This window comes from Stylophora pistillata, chromosome 12, assembly GCF_964205215.1.
Source record: "Stylophora pistillata chromosome 12, jaStyPist1.2, whole genome shotgun sequence".
NCBI lineage: Eukaryota > Metazoa > Cnidaria > Anthozoa > Scleractinia > Pocilloporidae > Stylophora > Stylophora pistillata.
In genome coordinates this window covers 11,016,964-11,035,000 of record NC_142530.1, presented here as the reverse complement: position 1 = coordinate 11,035,000, position 18,037 = coordinate 11,016,964, and the positions used below count along the sequence as shown (strand labels likewise).

Sequence of the window (18,037 nt, the reverse complement as noted above, 5' to 3'; positions counted from 1 at the left end):
TGAAATAGGAAACAGTCCAAGTTAAAGGTGTTTTACACAAATAGAGTCCCGGTAACGAGAAAACATTAAAATCTATCAGTCAAAGTGTTTTGCAAATTACAAGTTAATGCACTTTCTGGACAGGGACTATAAGTTTTTACAGGTGCAAAAAGTTTCTGTCGGTCCATTTATCTTTCTGTCTTTACTTGAAATTATCCAAACGTTAGTAAATGTACCCGCTTAAGAAAGATACCCACCTTTTTTATTCTGAACACTCTTGGAACTCGGCGATTATCGCTGCTAAATGCTCATCCCATTTTGAAGTTTAAGAATTTATAAAGAGGTAACAAATAGATTCAACCCAAATCATGAACCTCACGGTCAAAATAACTCTTGGAGTTTCTTTGCAAATCTTGCCTTGAAGTCCTACAACTCCTTTATGACGTTAGAGCGCGCTTGCATGTCAGTCGCTAACCCAGAATACTGATTGGCTGAAAATTTTATAACGGGTGCAAAATGGTTTAAGACTGAGTACCACAGAAACGAAAATGTAAAAGAATCCAAATCATTTCGGACATTTTTTCGTCGGGGTTGCGTTTCTACCTTTTATCAAAGAGAACACACGGACACCTAACCCGCCCGGCCAAAAGGAAACAGAAATCTTAATCTTATGCAGGGTAGCTTCCTATTCAATTTTACTGAATTATAGCCATTTCAAATCTCTCTATTTCTGCAAAGTTAGGTTTCAACTCAGAATTCACTAAACCAATGTGTTTGAGATAAAATCAGGTTGTTAATTAAGGAAATTTTAAATTGAAAACGTAAACAAATACTGTGGATGGATGTAAAGTCATCCGTAAATAGACTTTTTAATTAGTTACGTTCAAGTACTATTTTTTCTTCGTGAACACAGCGTTGTTTATTTTACTGCATGCTTATTGCATATCCGTCAGACTAGGCTTACAAAGCTTCATTCAGTTTATTTCCGTCACGTCAGAAGGCATGCACTAGATTAGTCCTTTCCTAAGAACGGTTACTCAGTTGTTAGGAGTCCATCGCACTGTAGAGATCTTTCGGAGTACTTTCAGAGTTATTACAACTGTAGGAGTTGGAGTCCTTCTAGCCCCGGAGTCAAGATCAGACGTAAGCCACGCCTGTAATTTTCGCAGTTCGTTTCTCCTCTTTGTGCACGGAGCATAAGCATAGTTTTCGTTCCCTCTGACGTAAAAATCACACGTTTCTTTTTAGTTTTCACTGCAAGTGCTGTAAATAGTCGGATTAGCCTGATTTTAATAAACATTGAATCTTGCTGACCGCCTAGTGCTTCACTGTAGTTCGATCACGGTTCACTTCACTGTAGTTCGATCTTGCTGACCGCCTAGTGCTTCACTGTAGTTGACTCCAGTGCCTAACGCCACGCGTCTACGACACTGTCAACGCGACAATGGACTTTTTGTAGAACAGAAGTGCAAAAATATTGAGTGGGGACGAACAGTGCACGGATCGACTTCCTTCCTCTCCCAACATTTCGAGAATTATAAACGGTAAGGGACTTCAAGTTCACAACTCCTCCAAGATTTATCGAGTGCAGTTATAAAACTTTGTAACCCCTTCAAGAAAAAAGAGAAGAAAAAAAAATAAACAAGCCATTACATGGTGAGCTCACACCCACACTACAAACTCTTAACCTTGCTCTTCAAACGGTCATTGAAACATCAGACGGGGAATAGGAGAGAAAACGAGACTACGTCAAAAAAATCCTCAGCCTTTCTGTGAAATACTATTACGTGTGCGTAGTCCTATAATCATTTGGGACACGTAGATCATAGTTAGTAGAGGGAGCTTCCTCTACTAACCATGCGTAGATTTTACGCCATATTTTTGTAGTTTTTTTGCACCTTTTTGGTTTATTCCTCATGTACCATGGCAAAGTATTATATTGCATTATATTTTCTTCTGACGTTAAAAATAGCTCAATTATCGTTACATATCTGTTTTGATACACTCCTGTTCAGACCCACATTTTTCCCGTGTGGAAACAAACGTGCACCCGTATTTGACTCGGAACAACAGCTATTGTAAATTTACCGGAAATACGTCATTGACCCCACCAAACAGGAAGTTGGCGTCGCCTTCAGATTAATATGGCCATGATACCCATATTTGGAGTAAAGAAATGTAATGCCCACTTCCTTGGTGGAAGAACTATAATTTTTGAAGGATTTTGAACAATTATTGAGCTTTTGGTTGGTTTTCGTAGTATCGTTTGAAGCGACATTAAGGACAGGATAAGTGCCATTTGTAAGTATCAAAAACTGAAAGTTTTTGTTGCTCGATAAATTTTCAGAGAGAGGCTTATAAGGGTTTGTTTGTTCACTTTCGGCCCCATACATAGACATTCAACATTGATTTTAGAAGTAAGTTTTAGTCATTCCAATACCTGTATCACAAATGGATATAAGAAATCATTGGTCTGAATGAGAGCTTAGCTAATACATCTTTTAGCATTCTCACTGTTTCGTTTCTCTTTACCCACAGGAACTGAAATGGAAGAAAGATCTCGATTTATTTTATATTTCGTCTTATTTACAATCATAGTTGGTCATGTATGTAGTCAAGGTAAGTCCGATTTCTTTGTAGCTAAAGATTTGGTATTTTGTTTTGGAAGCATATTTGTGGTATAGACATACATTTCTTTGAAAGAATAGAGGCGACAGAAAACTTGCGTTATTTGTGAAACTACCTGTGGTGTTTTTTTTTTTTATTTAAATCTACAGTTATATTAAATACAATCTGGCTAGAAGCCTTCAGCTTAGTTTCTCCCTTCAGAACAGTTTACTTGATCAGTGACTTGCACTGATATGATCGTAACTAATCAGAGATAAAATTTTATCTGATCTTAAACGCTTGACACATACCCTAAGAGGTTTGTTACCAAATGAGAGAAGTAAAATTAAAAACATTCATTTGAAACACATGGGACCACCATGAGAACTCTTCTTTCCTTTCTGTGTAGGTTGGTTTAAAATCACTTTGTCTAATTGTGTCAAATTTGTTGATTCAGAAAAGGTTTTCTCACATTAAATGACAACAAACAGAAGCTGCTTTCTGTGGACACAATCAAGTGTCTTTTGCTTTACCAAAACATCAAACAGCCCTTTAGTCAGTCTTTTTTATTATAATACTCAATAACCATTCTCAAACCCTATTTAATCTATGATCACCTTACAGTAGCTGGTGTTTTTGTTTTGATGATTGAATGTAAGAATGGCTAACTTATTTTGGAAACCAGAGATGGTCCTCTCCAACAACTCATCTATATTTTAATGTAGGTGCAGATAATTGTAGAAGCAGAACAACTTGTCGAGAGTGTATAGGGGTGGCCAAGTGTGCCTGGTGCTCTCAAGAGGTAACTCTGTCCACAGAAAATGTACCTTGTCAAGGATTATGTTCAAGAGGAGATTTAGCTTTCCTACAACTTGTTTTTGGATGTTTGTTTTCAAAGCAGGAATCGGAACAGCTAATTGTTAATTGATATAGTCAATTCACTCATTAGAATGTTGTCAGGCATCTGTTTAATGATAGACCTTAGATTAGATTGAAATGCATGGAGAAAAAGAGTGTACAAGGATTAACGAGGAGTGGCATATGAGTGTGTCACTTCTGTGATCTGTTTCTGAACAGGCGTATGGCAACATGGTAGGGAAGCATGGTTTGTGACATCTCTATGCATCTGTCTTCCAATAGATCAAATGTTGCTTATTGCAGTTGTATATAATGAGAAAAACAAAGTGTATCATCCAACCAGGCATATGTTGGTCAAGTGCTTGGGTATATGAGAGTTTAACTTTTAGTGTAAAATTTCTAACCTTGGACACAAATTAAAAAAAATAACAATGCTTCTTTAAGCAAGCATTATTTAACACTAAATTTTTCTTTTTAGAATTTTGGGAAATCCCGCTGTGATTTGGAAGATGAGTTGGTGAACTCTGGTTGTCCTGTGAGTAATATTTCTAATCCAAGGAGCAACTTCAATCCTGATGAGGTACAGCACAATCTTTTTTATGCTCAGTTACTGAATTTTGATGTTAGGGCAATTTTTGTCCTACTTCATCAGTCAACCTAAAACACGAAGGTGCGCTATAAAAGGAGCCATAGGTCCCAATGGACCATTTGTCAATCAACCGTTGTGTGATGTAGAACTCTCAGAGTCAAGTCAGCTTGAGCTAGATGTATAGCTACTCCAAAGCAGTGAACAGCAGGTGCATTCCTCAAAATTGTTTTATGTCTTCATCACAATACAAGAATTTTTGAGATTTGTATTTCCTTTCTCCAATGGAAACTGTCTTTATTTGTGGCGGTAAATTTGAGATCGAAGTAGTTGGTTCGCACGTTACCTCATGCCACCATGCTGGTGGAAGTAAACAATAGATATCTCATGAGCTCCTTTTGTTTGTCTACCAGCATTTAAATTTGACCCGCACACGTCAACGGTGAGTGACAAATGAGCCTAGGTCTTCCCAGGGAAGACTTCCTTATATAGCGCACCTTCGTGTTTAACCCTATTTCTGATCTTGTTTCCATTTATTTTACAGGACAGTGATGTTGGACCAAAAGTACAAGTTCAACCCCAGAGAATCAAACTGAATTTACGATCAGGTACACTGACATGGTATCTGTACATGTTTGTAGGAAGTGACATTATCATTAGTCCCTGTATAGATATTTTCAGGACTACTCATCAAGAAGTTTTTTCAATTCTAGATATATTACTATCTTAAAGTTAACTGGTAACTTATAATTAGTGCCTAGACAGACAGTATGTCAAAAGAGATATATCTTTTATGCCAGTAATATAACAGTTTATTGTGTTGAGTTCCTGGGCGAGACACTTTGCTAGCTCAAAGTGTAGTGGACCACTGGTACAGGCAAATTGACAGGGAAAACTGACTAAATTCTCGAGGTAGCCTATGATGAGCTAGCAGCTAATTGTCAGTGGAACTGAGATACATATAATCTCAGATGTAATTGGTCATGTGACTTAAAGAGTGCATAATCTTATATTTGTGAGCTGTGGTGATGTGTCTGGGGAAAAATCATAGAGAACCATATAACTGATTTACAGGAGTGGCATCTACCGTGAGACTGACCGTGAGACCAGCAGAAAACTACCCTGTAGATTTGTACTATCTTATGGACATGTCAAACTCAATGAAAGATGACTTGGGAAAACTGACGGCTTTGGCCACAAAAATAGGTACAGGAAAATGAATAACTAAAGGCAATTATACAATGTACTACTCTGGGTATAATTTTGATATTTTGAAAATCACAAAAATTCCTTGTAGAGACACTGCCGTGACATCGTATCTTCATTAAGAACTGTAAATGTCATGGTATTAGAGTTTTATTAAATGAAAAAGTCCTGTGTGATAATGAGGATATTATTTGTAGCAATTGGTAAAAACCAGTGTTAAGTGACAGTGGTTCTGGATCATGGGCTATTTTAGAGAACAGTAAAAGATAATAATAGACAGTTAATAGAATAAGAATGGTGAATTTTAAGCTTGTAGTATGAGGGAGGCATGTCTTGCATGAACAAAGCATTAGAAAAGTTCTCTGAACAGTCTCTGTGTTTCAGAGGTAGAGTGTTGGAGTGTTATTTCACTGTCCCATGCTTGTGACTTGATGAAAAAAGCCTCATCCTCTCTTTTCTCAATTGCTGAGCTTGAAATTCACCATCCTTTTAGTTCTGTTTATCCACACAAGCCTTTTGACGTGGCTGATCTCAGCAGATTGCTGAAGCCTAGTAATGTGTTGATCAATTCAAATCTTCAACATCCCTCTCTTTTTGGAAAACCCCTGGGCATTTGAACTTTTGAAGATTGGCATGTTCAAATTTCTGTCTCCCCCCCTCCTGGCCAAAATTGCATTCAAATTTGCCCATCAAATTTTGAATGATTCTTTGTGTTACCAAGCAATGTTGTAGAATTTAGCAAAGTTAGGTCTTAGTTTTTGGTGCTGCTGTTGGGTTTTTTGTTGGTAAGTAACATTCTACAATGAGCTTCTAATTAATTTGCTCACCAGAGTGTAAAGCAGACTCCTAACCTTTGGACTCTTTTAAAACATGTTCACCATGGAGTCTCTATGGCTCAGTGATTGAGTGTTCAAAGGTTTGAGGTTTATTTCCTCAAAAGGGACTTGCAATTTTTCTTTGTCCTATGTTCATGACTTGCAACTGATTTCTCTAAACAATTTTTGAAGAGGGGAATTTGTATTTTGTAGTTCAAATTTCCTTTTAAATTGTAGATTTTGAAACAAATCTTAGATTTCTGTACTGTGAACTAAAATGCCTACATTAAGTACAATAAGTTCATGGATAAGTTATTGAAATTACTTTGTGTCTCTTTAATGAATTTCTTCAGCTGATAGTATGAATAACATCACAGAAAATTCATATCTGGGCTTTGGTTCTTTTGTGGACAAGACTGTCAGTCCATTTATCAGAGTTGAGTAAGTACATGCAACTCTTCATTTTCATTTTGAAACTATTTAACTTTACTGATTGATGATGATTACTATCTACAGAGAATTGAATTTGTCGTTATTCATACCTTCTGACAGGGTGCAGAGGCACTAGAACTGATTAAGTGGGTCAGACCTGCATAACAGTGCACAATTCTTAAAAACTGCAAAATCCCATTCTCTATTAAGAGATTTGCATTTAATGAATATTTGATTGGATTGGGTACAAGTACCTTTTTTACCCATTCAAATCTGACAGGATTTTAATTGTTTCCTCATTCCTTGTCAGAAGACCTGTTGATTTTGTTGATTTAGTCAACAACTCTGGTGTTACATAGTCACAAGTCCAACTTGTTGCTCTACTTGTCAAAAGTGTAAAATTATTTTGAAAAATTTGTTTTCACTCACAACGAAACAATCTATATTTGCTTTAGCTCCATGTTCCATTAGTGCAAGTCATGTAATGCAGATCGAGCCAGTCCCATTAAATTTAGTTTATAAGCCTTCTTTTGCAAATATTAGCTCCCATGTTCCTTCCAAGGGAAGACACCATTTGACATCGTGGGACAAATATTAATCGTATGAACAACAAAAATACAAATAAGCCTTGTTAGAAATATTCTCAAGTAGTAATAACAAATTAAAACATTAAGTGACCAGTTCCCTTAATGGGACTTTTCAGGGTTGAAAGGAACAAATTGATTCATTGCAAATAAACCCAGTGTTTAAAAATCCCAATTGAAGTTTATGAAAGGTTAATGATATATGTATCTTATTAGACGTTTTAAGAGTTGTGCCGTATTTTGACGAGCCCGTAGGGCGACTCAAAATACAAATAACAAGTAAAAATACTCAGCGATAGTACACAACAAAATGTCTAATAAGTTATTTATTATCCAACACACCAAACTGTCATTTCAGTTCGGGCAAATTTCGCGGATATTTGTTTTCGGGGAGTGTGTGACAGAAGTATGCGAAGTGGAACGGAATTGGCGCATTGTTGTGTTGCTGTTTCTATTTTCTTCAATAAATGTAGAATTTCCAGGTTTTCTAGTTGTTTTTCTTCGTTCGATTCATCTAATAAACTTGGATGTATATTTGCCAGCCATTCTAACTCTTCGTCGTCGGAAATATGATACAAAATGTCCGCCATTTTTTTTTTTTTCGTAACTACAATTCAATTCTTTGCTTGCGTGATGCGAGAAAACCTTTTTAACCAGTACTACAATAGACAATACCGCGTGATATTTGTACTCGTCTATGGTGTTATTTGTACTCGTCTAGGTGTAGTTGGATAATAAATTACAATATTACAATATTGCAAAACATTTGGCCTCTCAAGCTTGAGATTCTTTCTCCATGGGATATTAAAGTTCTCATTTGGCAGATATAGCATCAGATATGAGGTTTGATTCTTGTTTGATTTGTAGGACAAAGCTTCCATGTAGTTCTTCAGACAAAGAGACCTGTGTGCCCACATATGGCTACAGACACGTTCTCTCGCTTGTTGCTGATGCCCCACAATTTGCAGTAAGTGTTAGTTTGTAATTTTCTGTGTCCTCTCTAATAATGAGTTCAAAAGACTTTTCTTTATTCAGATGAGTATGAGTTTAAAGTAGTTCTGGATCTGTATTTAGTCTGAGCTGACATGATTAGTATAAACACTTCATTTTGATATCTCTCTTTCATAGAAAAAAATTAAGGAGCAGGTCATTTCTGGTAATCTTGATGCTCCTGAAGGGGGGTTTGATGCCTTGATGCAAGTAGCAGCTTGTGAGAAGGTAAGTGGCATGAATATAGGACATAAAAATGTGATACAGTCTTAAATGCCATTTACAGATGTAAATCACTGAAAGCACCCCTTGCAGTATTTCTCTGGAGAAAATTGTGAAACTGGGCCAGATTTATATGCCTAGGACACGAGATGGATGTTAAGGTGATTCCTCAGAATAAAGATTACTGACAGATATGATGGTGCAAGCTTACATGTACCTCATTTATGCCTGTATTGGCACTTTTTAAATCATATGCGCTATTTTTTGGGTTCACTGACATTTGCAGTTGCATGGCTTTTACAATAACATCAGAAAAAGTCTTGATAGATTGAAAGTTTTGAGTGTTTGGAGCTATTTTATATCTAATTTGTGGAAATATCATGCAATTTTTAACAACATGGACCAAATATGTTCCTTGATTTGTTGCTTTCAAGGTCATAATTTGCATCCTCAAGTACAGGGCTATAATGGGCTTTGGCCGCATGTTTAGCTTTATCTTTCTTTCCCTCATGAATTTTTTTACTTTCTCCAGTTCAAAGTGCACAAGATTATTGATGCCCAGTACAGGTTGTGCAGTTTAAGACTGGGGAATCATCTTAAAAAGGAAATGTTTGCTTCAATTGAATTTGCCAAGTTTTGTTTGAAAACTTGGAAAATGTTTAAAACCCTCAATCAAAGTGTGATTGGGGTTATACATGTACTTGAGCTGAGTTATTGGTTGGCTAAGTGTGACTTTACATGTACATGAGGCAAAACCAATTCTGTTTCCCTGTTTTCATGTTCCCCAATGATTTGATGGGAAGAATGTATCTAATCTGACTTAAAACTGTCCATAAAAATTTCATGTCAAAAATTGATGCAAAACTGCACTTTGGGGCAAAACTCCCAGCAGTGAGTGAATTTATTAATTGTTAAACTTGCTGTGTTGGCGTAGGAAATTGGTTGGGGTGCCAATGGTACATCTCGCCGTCTGGTTGTCTTTGTTTCGGATGCACCATTTCATATTGCTGGGGATGGAAAGGTTTGTATCCCTAACTATCAATTGATATGCAATACATTTAAGGAACAAGGGACAATTTTGTCATTTATATTTAACATCCTTCAATTGTACAGAATTATAAGCCTAATTATCCATTATATATAGCTACATGCAATTAATTTGTTGATGGTTTTGTTGTTCAGCTTGGTGGTATTGTGACTCCAAATGATGGAAAATGCCATTTGAAAAAAGATGTTCAGGGAGGCTATGACTTCTACTCAAAGTCTAATGAAATGGTATGATTGAGGCAAAAAGTTGATTTGTATCCAGTTCTAAAAATTACTCAAATGTGTTAATCAGGGGCTGTAATAATTTGGATATATCAACAAAGTTGAAATGGTAAATTGGCCACGGTAACGATTACAAAAAGTTGATTTGTATCCAGTTCTAAAAATTACTCAAATGTGTTAATCAGGGGCTGTAATAATTTGGATATATCAACAAAGTTGAAATGGTAAATTGGCCACGGTAACGATTACAAAAGCTGACGTTTTGAGCGTTAGCCCTTCGTCGGAGCGAAGGGCAAGCAAGGGCAAGCAGGGCTGTACCTGCTTGCATTCAGTTGGAAGTAGCTCTGGATGCTTGGACATGAAAGAGAGATTCTGTGGAAAACTAATAGCTTATTGTGTTTTGTGTTATAAATATAGAATATGCACCTGGATTATGTCTTAAGTTATACAAATTATTGCTTGTTGCTATCAGTGGTCATAGTTACTAACAACAGTTTTATCATTTCATAGGATTATCCTTCTCTGGCCCAGCTTCATGACAGACTCCAGCAGAGCAATATTATCCCAATATTTGCAGTTGTTAAGGAGGTCTCCAGCTTGTACCAGGTATTTACTCAAAGCTTTGTGTCTTAAATTTTATGTAATTTTGAATGTGTTAGGAATACTCCTAGTACACTCTAAGAGTATCCAAGATAATGTGCTGAATTCAAAATGATCTCAGCATTAATTGCTCTTCCTCTTATCATTACCAATGAAAATACTGAAAACAGTTTGTGTGGAGGTGCTGATTGAGTCAGACCTGACAGGGCTTTCTTGTATCAGATGTTTTCCCGTTTTCAGGGTAGCAAACTAACAAACTCTGAATGGTGTATAATTTTGAAAAAATGCTTTCTTTACAACCCACTCTTTTTTGTATTAGGATATATATGATCAGTAAGCCTAAGCTTAGAAGTTTATGCTGTGTTTTAAGGTCCTCCATTTAATTTGATAATGTTTTGTAGAGTGTGGCATCCATGTGGAGTGACTTGGGAGCTGTGAGTGGAGAGCTAGCGGGTGACTCTGGAAACATTGTAGACCTGATCGCCAGAAAATATGAGGTGAATACATGTATTAATTACATTAGAGGTGGTCACCGTTAACAGAGGGTGCAATGTTTGTCTGCTGTCTTAGATTTTAAAGACATTATGAGAAAGAAAATTAAAGGTTTGGTCCATGAATAATTTTGTTCTTTGCGTGATCCATCCTTATCCTATTGTACTCGACAACATCGTGACTTACATGTGAGGCAAACAATGCCAAGCTACAAAAACAGTTACTGGTACTTTTCCTCTGTCATAAGACATCTGCACAAGTATTCAGCTTGCTGACAATTTTCTCTGTAGTCCAAATTACAGCATTAATTTTACCCCCTGGCCAATAATTTCAATTTACATCCCTCTGCTCAATGACTAACAATTTCCTTTTTATTGTTTCAGGAAATTGTATCATCCGTGAGCTTGGTCTTTAATGCTCCAGAGAAAGTGTCAGTTACTGTCAAAGCTAATTGTGGGTAAGTGGAATTGTCAAAAGTTGTTGTACAAAATATATGTGTGTTTTCGATCTGTTCTGATTTGATTTATGCATAGAAGCAACAAGATAGCTTGGAATTATGCATTTCACAGTCACAGTTCTTGCTTAGAAACATTAGTTTCTAATATTTGTATTGACTGGTTGACATTGTTATATTTTAAGGCCTAATGCAGTCAATGACCAAACCCGGAGGTGTTCAAATGTGAAAATTGGAGAAAAGGTATTGTGTCTTACGGGAGCCAGAAGAAATTACTTAGGCTGACTTTGCATTTTTGCTTAATATGTTATTTAGGTAACATGATCTGCTATTGATGTGAAAGCTTTTTTCTGCAGGTTTATTTTGATGTGTCAGTGACATTACAACAATGCCCTGAGGCAGGAGCTGCTCAGCAGAACAGGTCAGTCAGCCTGAGTTTGTTCCCAGTTCTCCCACTGCTCAAAATCTTGTGTAACTTTCAGAGTGGGGAGCTCACTAGTAAGTGCTTGGTCGTCAAAAAATTTCTTTGTAACTGTCGTTTGCTCTTTTTTTTTTTTTTTTTTTGGATTTGCAGCTTCACAATTCGTGTGCCAGGATTCGGAGCTGTAGAACTTGACCTGAGTTATATCTGTGAGTGCAACTGTGGAAAGCCAGATATGGCGGTAAGCCACTTTGAATTAAATTTTTTTGCATGGACTCTTTGTTTTGAAGGATGTAATCACCACCCTAATGATAGAAATAAACATGAAGTGAGTCTGTGAGGACAAGCGTGTAGTACGAGAGCAACTGCAGAGTGGGAATATAATAAATAAATAAAGCATTTGTGGCGACTTCTTCGGAGACCCCCCACCCCCCTGCTTCTCCAGCCATCTCCTCACTCTTGCTCCTTTGACATGATTTAAAAATTGAGCCAAGAAATTCGAAAGATTGATTGGGTACTCGAATTACATTTCAGTCGCTTTAAAGAAGTAAGATCTTTTTATTTCTCTTCCCTTGCCCAGACCCTCACCTTCTCGCTTTCACCTTCATAAATATCGCGAGGCATATACTTGACTCATCCTGGATATCAAAGAGAAGGCTTCTTCTCTTTTTGTTCTAACCCATTTGCCTTGAGTGTAACAAAACAGTTAGATTTCTGAGAGGTTTGAATCGTGATGGGAAATGCGATTCTGTCTCAGGTTGTATTGCTAGCACTGAACACGGTATCGGTATCCCTTTGTACCCTGTACAGGAGGAAAACAGCACTAAGTGTACCGAAGGAAACGGAACGTTTGCATGTGGACAATGTGACTGTAACAAAGGGAGGTGGGTACCGAGTCGCCGGAGTCTTTTCCAAGCGACTTCTTTGCGAGAAATCGAGGAATCTTTCCAAGAGTCTTATCCACTAAATACATGTTTAACACAACACAACGCAACGCAACGTTTATTCAGGGAACTACGACGCAAATATAAAAAAAGAAAAAAACCTGAACAGGGAAAATCGTGTGGTTAGCCCTGTATAAAAACAATTTCCCTGACTAAAAACATACGAAAGATAGAATTTAATGGCTACAGATTCAATAAATATTCAAATAAATTAAGTCTACTCTTAAAAACAGACATTTATTTGGCGTGTACAATGTATCCTGGTAAGCTATTCCATTTCCCCACAATGCGAAAGAAGAAGGAATATTTGTAACAATTACAAACCGCTCTTTTCAGGTAAAGTTTATAATCGTGGTTAGCTCTTGTACGCTTATTATGTTTAATCATTCTTTTTTATTTTATTTTATTTTGCTTTTGTTTTCGGGTGGGGGGGGGGGGGGGGTTGGGTTTTAAGAATCTTAAGGGAATTATTATTGTGATCATTGAACAAGACCCACAGAAGAAACTAACGACTGCTTCCATAAAATGAATCTCGATCTCTGTTTTTTTATTGCTGTACTTACCAACCTGATCATATCAGTCTTCGGAGTATTGTCAGTTGACGTGAGAAAATATTTTACTAATACAATATCGAGAGTTGCCAGTGTGTGTTTTATTCCTCAAACATTTGCCGGTACACGTTACACCCACAATCCTGCAGCTGTACTCTTCAGTCTCTTTGGAGGCACCAAAACAGGCGTTCTCATTTGTCTTTTTTCTTCAAGGTATGGAGAAATCTGTCAGTGCGATACGCCATTTGACAAATCAAAGGATCAGTCTAAATGTAAAAGGTATCTAAAAATGACAGATTTTTTTAAGTCCACCTCATTACGTCCTAACTAAGAAAACGTCTTGAATTGGAGCCATGATGGACAGCCTGCCAGAACATCTGTCTAAGCAGTCAGCTTGAGAGTCACTTATTAGTTAATTTGAAAAACGACGGCCGTAACACTCGGCCGTAACACTCGACCGTAACACTCGACCGTAACTGTATCATGCTTCTTCTATGAAGGATTAGGGTAGACAATGCAAATATCACCAGTTTTGCTCTTCGGGGGTCATTTTATGGCCAACAGGAGAATCCAAATCATGTCAGTGAGCGTACGGAATTTGTTTTCCGTTTTTTTTAATTTTTTTATTTTTTATTTTTTATTTTTATATAGGGATTAACAATTTATTACGTTAACATTAGGTATGAATATGAAATTAATGTAAACCGAATGGCAAGGCAGGGCCGGGTCATATTGTTGCATTAAACACTGTGCGTTATCCATCTGCAGCTCTAACTCTACAGACGAACTGCCATGTAGTGGAAACGGCGAGTGCGCCTGTGGAAAGTGTGTTTGCAAAACGGTGAGTTAAAAGAATAAACATTCGTGAAATGTTGGTGAGAAAAAGAAAATTTGCTCTTGATTTTGGATTAAAGAAAAAAGTTTAGGCTCAAGTATTATGAAAACAAACCGGCTTGATTTCACTGGCATCGTAAATGGTTTTTGTTTAGGAACAGGGAAAGAGGTTTTATGGGGACCTGTGCCAGTGTAATGACTTCTCCTGTCCTGAAGATAAAGGCCAATTGTGTGGAGGTATGGTTCTTCTACCGTAAACAGAATTAAACATCCTTAGCATGGTGATTGTCTTACTAAGCTGTCCAAGGCGCGACTGGTATTTGGTGATGTATGGATGTTTTTTTTGTTCCAGGTCCTGATCGTGGAGTTTGTCGTTGCCGTAAATGCCAGTGTAAACCAAAGTATCATGGCACTAACTGTGATAAAAAGAACTGTACATATTTTCCTCCAGAAACCCAATGCAAAAAAGATGCAGATTCGGTGAGTCAGTTTATTCGCTGCGATATTATAGGATATCTTTTAAATTCTTACGCATGCATGTATTGTTAAAGTATTTGTAGAGATATATGTAATTTATTATAATTATTGTATGGGGTATAGTTAATATGGGGATTAAGTTCCTCCCTCTATAACCCAATTGTAATGTAATGTAATAAAATGCGAATTACGATTACGATTACAATAAAGCTGTTATATATGTATCCCTTCACCGATTGTTGTGTTTGCTATGTTTTCTGAAACGAGGCCAGCTTCTGACGTCTGGTGCGGTGTTATTCTGTGTATTTTCAGGCGATATGTGGAGGTGCTGAGAGAGGCGACTGCATGCCAGACGACGAAAACTGCTACAAATGTGTTTGTAAGAGTGCTTATGATGGAACCTATTGTGAAAAGTGTCCGGTAAGTGGTGTTATGACCGTTATCAGCCACCAGTACGTTTTTTCGGTAGCCATTGTGGGTAAGGGCCTGTCGAATCATCAGATTCCTGGCAGGAGTACAGGCCCGTGCCAGTGGCAACTAGAAAGTACCGTCTTATCATTTTTTATCTAGAAGCCTGCTAATTGTGATGGGCAAAGAAGACTGTAAGACAGGCGTTATACATGAGGTGCTCCTTGTTGAGGCACCGAGGACACCCCAGATACAAAAATGCGATTAGAGACGCAGCGATTCAACCTTGGTGTTTGAAATCCTTGACATGCTCACTTTACTAAACATCGTTCGTTCGAAATTATTTTTCTTCTAGAACTGTGAAGACGGCATGTGTAGCCGCAATGAAGACTGTGCTCTGTGTTCAACATTTGAAGGCCAGTCCTTGGACCAGTGTAAACAAAGTAAAAGGTGTGAAGCTAATGTTCTGGAAGTTCAGGTGGTGGATGACATCAAAACAAAAACAGGTGAGGATTATTTGGCGCCCAACGTAACGACAGAATAATAGAATATGCATGGTTTTTCTGGTGAGAAACAGCCGTATAAAATATTTAGGTTTAAGAAATACGAAGACAAACCGGGCCCAATTAAATGTGGCCAACCTCAAAGACGTGAAGTACATTTAGTCAGCACAACTTGCAGTTGGGACAATTGATCCGTAAAGGTGTGGTGCAGCGTCTGCAATGCAGTCGGCAGGTGGCATCAAATTCGAGTGAGATTATATGCAGAATTGATCTAAGTGGATGATTTTTTTTCATGTTTGTAGATGAAAATTTGTATCGCTGTGAGGGAGAAGTTGACGGATGCACATATTACTTTACTACACAAACAGAGGAAAACAGCGAACGATTTGTACTTTTTGTTCAAAAAGAGAAAGGTAATGCTTCAGCGTCTCGTGTTGGTGTGTTTTTTTTTTTTTTTTTAACTGAAATTAAACTTGAAAAAAAATAGTTCAATACTGCTTCTTAGAAGACCGAAAATGTCCCATATCTTACAATTGTTTTAAACTCCAGGGTCCGGTTGTTCGAAAGTTGGAGAACGCTAGATCTTCTGGATAAATCTCTTATCTGTTGTATAGCGTAGTTCGTGATGCTTTCAGTTATCCGCTGGATAGCGATTTATCCGTTGGATAGCGATTTATCCGTTGGATAGCGATTTATCCGTTGGATAGCGATTTATCCGTTGGATAGCGATTTATCCGTTGGATAGCGATTTATCCGTTGGATAGCGATTTATCCGTTGGATAGCGATATCAGTCCTTGATACAACCGGGTCCAGGACTGTTCTTTGAACTTAAAACTAGTTAGGGGAAACAATTTTTATGTTCATTTCCAACTTTGTTTTACACAGTTTTTGTCTTTTGTTGTCTCAGTGAGTTGTCCCGAGGAAGCACCCATCTTACCCATTGTGTTGGGTGTTGTTGGTGGAATATTACTCCTGGGTCTTATTATCTTAATTGTTGTCAAAGCCTTCGTTACCATGGTGGTATGTTAGCTTCAGTTTGTTATTTAATCAACATTTCGTTTTGACATGAGTGCAAATGTGTATGACTGGACGTTGTGTCGCTTTGAGCGAAGTTGAAAACATTATATCTATTTGTCAAATACCTCTGATTAATCCAGCGCAGCTTGATAAGTCAAAGTTAGGTGCTGCTCAGATTGGTCATTAAGAAACAAATAGGACTCTGAGATTGAGTTATCTTCCTTAATCGGTATATGTCATTCATGGTTACGGCTTCATAAGCAACTTTGAATGTCATCTTTGTACGTTTTGATTAATGCCAGCGAGAGAAACTATTTTCTTCGTCTGAACCAATATAATTCAACAAATCATCGGCGAGGAAATCATCGGCGAGGTAATCATTGCCTATTGCTGAAGACCTTGTTTTGAAATTGGATGGAATGAATAGTACGGATTCCTTATTGAGACAATCCAGAGTCCCTGCGGTGCTTACTCTAAGCTATCCGTGTTACTGAATTTATTTTACCTTTATTTCAGGACCGCATTGAATATCAAAAGTTTGAACGAGAACGTATGCACTCGAGATGGACCAAGGTAAGTTGTAATTGTTTACTTTCATCAGCCTGTTTAAGCAATGATTTCCAAACATTAAGCTACGATTTCTTTTTCTTTGTCCTCTTATTCTTTTCTTTCTACTGCAAGATTTTTTTTGAACCGGTATTATCATGCCTTCGTTGTTCATTCGTCAACATGGGGTCCGTTTTGATGAGAAAGGCGTTTCCCTCATAGATAACTAGCGATAAAATTAAACTAATTGTTATGCTGAAGTGTATTTTAAGCTTTCTTTTTTTTTTCTTCCTCCTTGTTGATCGGTTGAAACAAAATGTACGAATTTGATATCCAGCTATCAATTAATTTGCTATAGGTTTCTCAGTGCTGACCTGTCATTGCTATCTAGTCTTTGTGTGACATGATGCCATCCGTTGATTTTCAGGAAAAAAATCCCTTGTATCAAGCTGCGAAGACTACATTTGAGAATCCAACTTATGCAGGTGGAAGGCAGTGACATGATGCTAACGAATCTACCAATCTGATCTGGGTCTTAAGTATTCGATTTCATGAATAAGTGTTTCCAAGGTTATAGGTAAAATTTTTCGCGATATTTAAGAAACGCAGTCATAAAAATACAGCTTGATCTCACAAAGCTAAAGATTTCACAACGTCAGCCGGTTCTCTTGCTCACGGCAGTCGCCGCACCCATGAAATGTTATGGACTGTTTTGTGAATCGGAGAGCAGAACTTGTTGCTAAAATAATACTATTCAAAGGACATTTGACTGAACGGTGCGCAAATTTACCATCTTTTAGCTGAACGGGATACGTTTGAGACCATTTATATATATTTTAGGAAGTTAGTGTTAGTTTGAATCACTTTTTAAAAATGTTTGGCAGTAAAGAGGATGTCTGCCAGACTGCAGTGCAGTGTAAGATTAACATGGTTTGCCACCCTACTTGATTAATACTGGAAATGGAAAATGTCATTATTATTTTATAACGGCAAGCGTCAATTCATCTATTCAGCAAGACTCGCGAATTTGTCTTTCGAGATATTTAGTGTTGGTAAATTTTTCGGATCATGTCAGGTAAAGCTGTGAGCCCATGGCGATTTTGCGACCCTAACCAATCCCAAAATTGAAATTAAAGTGGAATTCGTTTGCTCGTATCATTAAATTGTAAAGTATTTTTTGTATTTTTATAGTTATTATGTGGAATAAATTTCAGGGTCTTTATTATGTTTTTCATCATTGT

The 18,037-nt window shown here is 37.3% G+C and overlaps 1 protein-coding gene and 2 long non-coding RNA genes across 3 annotated transcripts in view; 1 reads left to right on the top strand and 2 right to left on the bottom strand.

The window, feature by feature from the left end:
- The window catches only part of LOC148718795 (uncharacterized), an 8,027-nt gene extending 1,347 nt beyond the window's left edge, over positions 1–6,680 (bottom strand). Inside the window, exon 1 of the long non-coding RNA XR_015994000.1 lies at positions 6,594–6,680. This is a non-coding gene — a long non-coding RNA (uncharacterized LOC148718795). The remainder of the gene's footprint in view (positions 1–6,593) is intronic.
- Positions 2,132–18,018, top strand: LOC111331067 (integrin beta-1). Its single transcript, XM_022936098.2, has 28 exons — positions 2,132–2,280; positions 2,518–2,598; positions 3,312–3,388; positions 3,923–4,024; positions 4,575–4,638; positions 5,105–5,236; positions 6,405–6,492; positions 7,935–8,034; positions 8,196–8,285; positions 9,214–9,300; positions 9,462–9,554; positions 10,059–10,154; positions 10,550–10,645; positions 11,024–11,097; positions 11,280–11,337; positions 11,451–11,515; positions 11,669–11,756; positions 12,326–12,399; positions 13,224–13,289; positions 13,779–13,851; positions 14,000–14,081; positions 14,197–14,324; positions 14,634–14,741; positions 15,085–15,235; positions 15,535–15,645; positions 16,141–16,253; positions 16,767–16,823; positions 17,224–18,018. Exons 2-28 carry the CDS (start codon positions 2,526–2,528, stop codon positions 17,293–17,295), a joined length of 2,418 nt encoding a protein of 805 aa, XP_022791833.2. The 5' UTR covers positions 2,132–2,280; positions 2,518–2,525; the 3' UTR covers positions 17,296–18,018.
- On the bottom strand, positions 14,321–15,528 carry LOC148718794 (uncharacterized). The gene is made up of 2 exons (XR_015994001.1): positions 15,371–15,528; positions 14,321–15,292 (listed from the first exon to the last, which is right to left on the bottom strand). It is a non-coding gene; the product is annotated as an uncharacterized LOC148718794 (long non-coding RNA).
- Positions 18,019–18,037: the final 19 nt, after the last annotated feature.